At 50.1% G+C, this 7,030-nt stretch overlaps 1 protein-coding gene across 1 annotated transcript; it reads left to right on the forward strand.

Annotated features, from left to right (window-relative positions):
• Positions 1-666: 666 nt before the first annotated feature.
• Positions 667-5,933, forward strand: LOC134295423 (uncharacterized). The gene is made up of 2 exons (XM_062967850.1): positions 667-2,423; positions 5,652-5,933. Exons 1-2 carry the CDS (start codon positions 840-842, stop codon positions 5,691-5,693), a joined length of 1,626 nt encoding a protein of 541 aa, XP_062823920.1. The 5' UTR covers positions 667-839; the 3' UTR covers positions 5,694-5,933.
• The last annotated feature ends 1,097 nt before the right edge of the window (positions 5,934-7,030 follow it).

Consider the following 7,030-nt stretch of genomic DNA (forward strand, 5'->3'; position numbering starts at 1 on the left):
GAAAATTTTCCCTCACTAAATTACAATTGTATTGATATGTATTTGAACCTATATTATTGGAAGACAAGATTAACTGCCACTATCTCATTGGCCTATAAGTAAAGGTAATGGTTTTCCCCTGACATTAAGTCAAGTCGTGTCTAATTCTGGGGGTCGGTACTCATCTCTATTTCTAGGCTGAAGAAATTGATTGTCCTTAGATACCTCCATGACTGCATGGAGCACCATTACCTTCCTGTCGGAGCGGTACCTATTGATCTACTCACATTTGCATGTTTTCAAACTGCTAGGTTGGCAGAATGTGGGCTAACAGAAGAAAGCTCACTCCGCTTACCAGATTTGAACTGCCAACCTTTTGGTCAGCAAGTTCAGCAGCTCAGCGGTTTAACCCACTGCGCCACCAGGGGATGCATCCTCTTGATAGTCCCAACCAGAGCCTAGAGGCTTGTCTACACTGGTAAAATGAACCCCAAATTCATCCCAAATCCAGTGCTACCAGTCTTCACAATGCAAGGCAATGTCTAGTAAGCAACTGGAGCTTTGTTGACCACTAGACAAATTCAGTGAGTACTCCAGAATTTTCAGGAAATGCTGGAGTATTCCCAGGCTTTGCATCCATCTGGACCTGTTCCCTTGTCCACACACATACTGCCGTAGGGTGTCAGGACCCTGCTACTAGAGCCTGGATGTGGCTCTGAGTTTCAGGGTCACTGACATTGATAAGACACCTGCGGCTCAGGACTCGGAGAAGAAACGGCTGCTGAACTTGGCGGGGAATTTGCGCGGGGTTTTGCTGAGCGGGAAGAGACTTTTCAAATGAGGGGGAGGGTATATAAAGGATGGTTGGCCGGAGCCTCCCATTCTTGGCTTTTTTGATGTTCATGTTTCCTACAGTAAAAGTTTCTGGTGATAACACAGAGAGTCTCGTGTGTTCATTCAGGAGCGGCTGTGGTGAGCTGACACTAAGCCAAGAATACGGACACCATCCCGCTGTAGCGGTGAGGTGTAACATGCAAGTGGAGGATGAAGAGCTCTTGGGCGCAGGAGGAGGAAGGTCGGAAAGGGCCACTCCCGAGCCGGACGCTGAGTTCCACCAGCTGGCGGCCCTGGCGTCATCCACCGCTTATGCCCAGCCAAATGGGGTAACCCAGAGGCGTGGAGTGGTGCGGGGAGACAGCACCGGAGGAGAGGAAGGCTCACCTTCCCCAGGCCCACAAAGGATAGTGTTTCTGGAGGAGAGGATGTCGGCGATGGAGACCACCCTGGCAGTGATGTCGAGGGCGATGGAGCGCCTGGCGTTTTTGGCGGAGCCAGAGAGAGGAAGGGAACTTCGGGCTGGCTCAATGTGGGACGTGAGCGTGGGAAGCAGCCAGGGCTTTGCAGACCTCCCAGCACCGAAGGGAAGGGAAATGCGAAAGGAGCCCGGCGCCCGGCCCAAGACCCAAACAAGCCTGACGCGGGTGGAGGAGAGTGACGACGAAGGGGAAAAACCTCCGAGAATCCCAGCTACGCTCCCAGCTGAGACCCTGGTGCCCCTGGCGAATGCCGGGCGTGGCACAGGGCCAAGAGAAGCAGCAGCGGGGCCCACTGGTCCGCAAGGGGGCTTGCGACGGGCGGAGAATTGGGGATTGCGACCACAGGGACCCCTACCGAGACGAGAGGAACTAAGGATCGAGTTTGGGGGAGAGTCCTCTGAACTGGATTTTTTCCTGACCACGGTGAGGGGCTATATGGAGGACAATGCTCACACTTTTAGAACGGAATCCAGCCGGATACGGGCCATTGGTGCAGTGTTGAAGAGGGGAGCGGCCAGCTGGTACGTTCAGCTGCACGCGCGGCGCGACCCATGTCTGGGGTCACTCCGACGCTTTATGGGGGCCCTGGAGACCCGTTTCCGAGATCCACTGGAGCAGATCCGGGCGAGGGAGAAGTTGAAGACCGTCTCCCAGGGGCAGAGGTCGGTATCTGAGTATGCGGAGGAGTTCCAATGCCTCGCCGAAAAGGTGCCGGAATGGTCTGCAGTAACAAAGATAGAACTCTTCAAAGAGGGTCTCAGGCGGGAGATCCTCTCCTGGGCGGTGCATCGTGATGAGCCTGACACACTGCGTGGATGGATTCAGCTGGCGGGGCGCGTCGAGACATCGCTGGCCCAGGCGAGGAGGCACCGAGGAGGGCTACAGCAGCGGCCGCAGATGAAGGAGGGGAGCCGGAAGGAGGGATCAACCCCAGCCGGGAGGAGAACGGAGCCGACAGGGAACGTGAGCGCCAGCAGGAGTGGCTGCTTCGTGTGCGGCCGGTTGGGCCACAGGGCTGCCGAGTGCTGGCAGAGAAAAGGGGAAGGCGGAGGCCAGCCCAAACCCAGAGCCGTGGCAGGAAAACGCGCCGAGGAAGAACCACCGATGAGGCACCACTCGGGGGGGTTGGTAAGTCAGGACAAAGCCATGATAGTGGTCCCCATTCAGCTTGAAAATGGCAGCAAACAAGCAACCTGCAAAGCATTTGTGGATTGTGGATGTTCCAGGAACATCATCTCCCCTGAATTAGCCGAGGGATTGGGATGTGAAAGAACGAACCTAGAATCCCCAATAGCTTTTTCGCAGTTGGACGGATCCACAGCATCGGGATCGTTAGCTAAGTACAGTGCCGAAGATGTAAAGTGTAAGATAGGGAGTTGGGAAGGAAAGGTGTCATTTGTGATATCACAAATAGCCAGCTATAATGTTATACTAGGCATGCCGTGGCTGGGGCAGGCCAACCCGCAAATCAACTGGGAGGATAAGAGCATGATCTTCAGGATGAATTTGGAAGAAGGGAGCCAGGAAGTTGAGAGGGAGCCAGGGAAAAGGGGGGAGGAAGACTCTATCAGAATAGCAGAACTGGCAGATAAATTACCCCCAGAGTATCGGGATTTTGTGGACGTGTTTGATGAGAAGGAAGCAGACAATTTCCCACCGAAGCGGAGAGTTGAAGTGAAAATAGAGCTAGTCCCAGGAGCAGAGCTTCCCAAGGCAAAAATATACCCGATGTCAGCTAGGGAAAAGGAGGAACTGAGAAAATACATTGATAAAAACCTAGCGAGGGGTTTCATAGAGCCTTCAAATTCCCCTCTAGGGGCGCCTGTGTTGTTCAGGCGGAAAAAGGACCAAACGCTGAGGCTCTGCATTGACTACAGGGGCCTAAATGCAATCAGTACTGTAAATAAATACCCCCTACCCTTAGTGAAGGACTTGATCGCCCAGTTATCGGAAGGACAGATATTCACTAAATTGGACTTAATTGAGGCCTACCATAAATTGCAGATCAAACCAGAGGACAGGTGGAAGACGGCCTTCTCCTGCGCATTCGGATTATTCAATTATCGTGTGCTCCCCTTCGGTTTGTGCGGGGGAGGGGCCGCGTTCATGCAATTAATCAACGAAGTATTGCATCCATTGTTGTACAAGGGAGTCTTTATTTTTTTAGATGACATATTGATAATGTCTCGAACTAAGGAACAACACGTAGAACTAGTCAGGGAAGTCCTACAAAAGTTGAGGGAAGCGAAACTGTATGCGAAGCTTGCCAAGTGCGAGTTCAATAAAGACCAGATAGACTTTCTGGGGTATAGGATTTCCTCCCAGGGAGTGGCGATGGACCCTGCGAAGGTGGAAGACGTGAGGGGGTGGGAAGCCCCCAAAACACGGAAGCAGCTGCAATCCTTCCTAGGGTTCGCAAACTTCTATAGAACATTTATCAAGGACTTTGCGCGCCTCACTTTGCCATTAACGGATTTGTTAAAAACTAAAGGCAGGGGAGAAACAGCCAAAGTGAAGGCCCCAGGGGCCAAACTGACATGGACAATAGAATGCCAGGAAGCTTTCGAAGCCCTTAAAAAGCGTTTTACTGAGGAACCTGTCCTACAGCACCCTGATATGTCTAAGGCCTTTGTACTACATTGCGATGCGTCAGACCGGGCATATGGGGCAGTTCTGCTGCAGAAAGACGAGAGGGGGAACCTGAAGCCATGTGGCTATCTGTCAAAAAAGTTTAGCGATACAGAAAAAAACTGGCCGATTTGGGAGAGAGAAGCCTTAGCGATTCTAAAAGCACTAGAGTGCTGGAGACACTTTCTGGAAGGAAGTGGAACACCGTTTGAGGTGTGGACTGATCATAGAAATTTACAGTATCTAAGATCCCCTCGTAAACTATCAGCGAAGCAAATTAGATGGGCCCAATATTTCAGCCGTTTTGATTTCAGACTCAGATTCTTCCAGGGGAAACATAACATACTCGCTGACGCTCTCTCTCGGATGCCTCAGCACGGGGGAGGAATTCAGGAATCTGAAGGGAGCCTGTTCCTAGATAAGCAGTGGGGCCTGGCAGTACTAACTCGAGCACAAGCGGCCAAAGAAAACAAACGTACTGCCATTTCCACGGGGGGAGGAGAAATATGGGAGGAAGAGTTGAAGCGAGCGTATGGAATGGACAAATGGTTACAAACTAACAAGGAAAAGGGGGAATTGTGTGGGGATTTGGTGTTTGTAAATAAGAAATTGTATATTCCTGAATGTTTAAGACGAGAAATGTTAAGGAAGTGCCACGATAACAAGGGTGCGGGTCATCTAGGCCCCACCAGGACTATTAAACTGTTGGCCAAACAATGCTGGTGGCCCGGAATGAGGAAAGACGCCAGGGGGTACGTCACGCAGTGTGAATTATGTGCAGAGGGAAAAACACCACCGGGGAAGCCCCAGGGGCTATTGCAGAAGGTGGTGGAGCCCATGAGGCCATGGGAATGCGTGGCCATGGATTTTGTAGGCGAACTACCCCCCAGCAGAGGCCACAGATACATTTGGACAATATTGGACCTATTCTCAAAACAGGCACACTTTGTGGCCCTGCCGAAACTCCCCTCAGCTGAAAAACTTGCTGATTTGTATGTGAAGCATGTATATCGCCTACATGGGTGTCCCGACAAAATAATTAGCGACCGGGGAGTCCAATTTACTGCAAAATTTTGGGGAAAATTCTTACAGCTGTTAGGAGCAGAAAGGAACCTGAGCTCGGCTTTTCATCCCGCAACCAACGGGGGAGTCGAACGCACCCAACAAACACTGTGCCAATTCTTGAGGATGTACACCAATTATAGACAGGATGATTGGGCGGACCTTCTACCGTTTGCTGAGATGGCTTTTAACGGGGCCGTACATTCGGCCACAGGTCGTGCCCCATTCGAAATAGTATACGGACAGGAGGTGGCACCTTTCCCCAGGCTACCCGAGTGGAAGGAAGGAGAGGGCCAGACCGACGAGGAATGGCCGGCCAAAATTAAGCAAGGGTGGCAGACCGTGGTGGAGGCATTGCGGGAAACACAAAAGAAGTACAAGCTCTTTGCCGATCGTAGGCGCCGAGAGGGGGACAAATTGGGCGAAGGGGATCTGGTTTGGCTGAGCACAAAAAACCTGAAATTGGGGTTCCCATCTAAAAAATTGGCTCCACGCTATATAGGGCCGTTCAGGGTAGCAAAAAGAATAAACGAAGTGACCTATGAGCTGAGGCTACCCAAGGACCTAGGAAAGGTACACCCGGTATTCCATTGCAGCCTGTTAAAAAAGTATAAAGGAACTCTGGACAGCGGAGAACAATAGTTGTGTTTAATCTTTTCCTTCCAGGACGAAGGGGAGGAGGACGCCATGTCAGGACCCTGCTACTAGAGCCTGGATGTGGCTCTGAGTTTCAGGGTCACTGACATTGATAAGACACCTGCGGCTCAGGACTCGGAGAAGAAACGGCTGCTGAACTTGGCGGGGAATTTGCGCGGGGTTTTGCTGAGCGGGAAGAGACTTTTCAAATGAGGGGGAGGGTATATAAAGGATGGTTGGCCGGAGCCTCCCATTCTTGGCTTTTTTGATGTTCATGTTTCCTACAGTAAAAGTTTCTGGTGATAACACAGAGAGTCTCGTGTGTTCATTCAGGAGCGGCTGTGGTGAGCTGACAGTAGGGAGTATGTCAGCATCTAGCCACTGTGATCATGCATACTGAGGTTAGATTGGAGCCCTACCTGATGAGCAAGAAGGAGGAGAAAACTGGGCCACCTGGACACCTACATGTCAATGCAGAGGTTTTATCCTGGTGCATTTGGCTGCCATCACAATCAGTCAGGGACCAGTTTGAAGCATGAGTAAATCACTGATATAAATTTGACTATACAGCGAGTCTGTTCTACTATGGACTACCAGTAGGATTTGGGTTATTAAATGTAAGAAGCAACTTACTTCCATGCTCTGAAGAAAAATCTATCCGATGGCAGAGAGTAGTAGTACGTAACCCTTTCATACATCCATTGAGACATCCCACAGAGCTCTTTAGTATAGTGAAAGATCTTCTAGTAATAAGCCCTGGAAGGCAACAAAATGGATTTCTCAAAACCCCACTGTGTCCAATTTGCTATACATTTGTTGATAAATGTATTTGAATCTGTGTCAACCAAGATGCTATTGTTTTGTTTTGCACTGCTTTCCTTTGTACAGCTCTGTTCTCCTCACACTGCAGAGAAATGAAGAAGCAATTGGCACAAAGCAAACTAACTGAAAGCCATATACTGTATGTCCTTAATGAGATCCCTCCCCTACCCACCCACAAATAAGGCTTCGGATTGTGGCTGAAAAGAGAATGAAATAAACAGGTCATTTAATGCTCTTTGTTTTATTATTATGTTCTTGGCATTAAATGTTTCCAACTGTTGTAAGCCGCCCTTAGTCCCCCCGGGTGAGAAGGGCGGGGTATAAATGCTGGAAATAAATAAATTTGTCATAGTACTTTTGAAGGAATACTTACTCCTAGGGGTGCAAATGAACAGAATGTATCTGCTTTCTCTTTCTCAAAAGCACAGAACACATTTTGTAAGGGATGAGCAGAACAGCACACACTCTCAACCTTTTTGCTTCAGTCCAGAGCAGTAACTGATCCAGAGGAAAACAGGAGGAAAGCAGCATGAATGTGCAAAAGAGAGCAAGAGAAAGGGGGGAAATCTGCAAGGAAGTAGGATAGG

This window comes from Anolis carolinensis, chromosome 1 (assembly GCF_035594765.1).
Source record: "Anolis carolinensis isolate JA03-04 chromosome 1, rAnoCar3.1.pri, whole genome shotgun sequence".
Taxonomy (NCBI): domain Eukaryota; kingdom Metazoa; phylum Chordata; class Lepidosauria; order Squamata; family Dactyloidae; genus Anolis; species Anolis carolinensis.

Bases quoted from the DNA above. Each gene is read 5' to 3' on its own strand.
- LOC134295423 (XM_062967850.1), top strand. From the start codon at position 840: ATGGTTGGCCGGAGCCTCCCATTCTTGGCTTTTTTGATGTTCATGTTT. The intron at 2,424-5,651 runs GTAAGTCAGGAC...TTTTCCTTCCAG, and splicing joins GGCACCACTCGGGGGGGTTG to GACGAAGGGGAGGAGGACGC.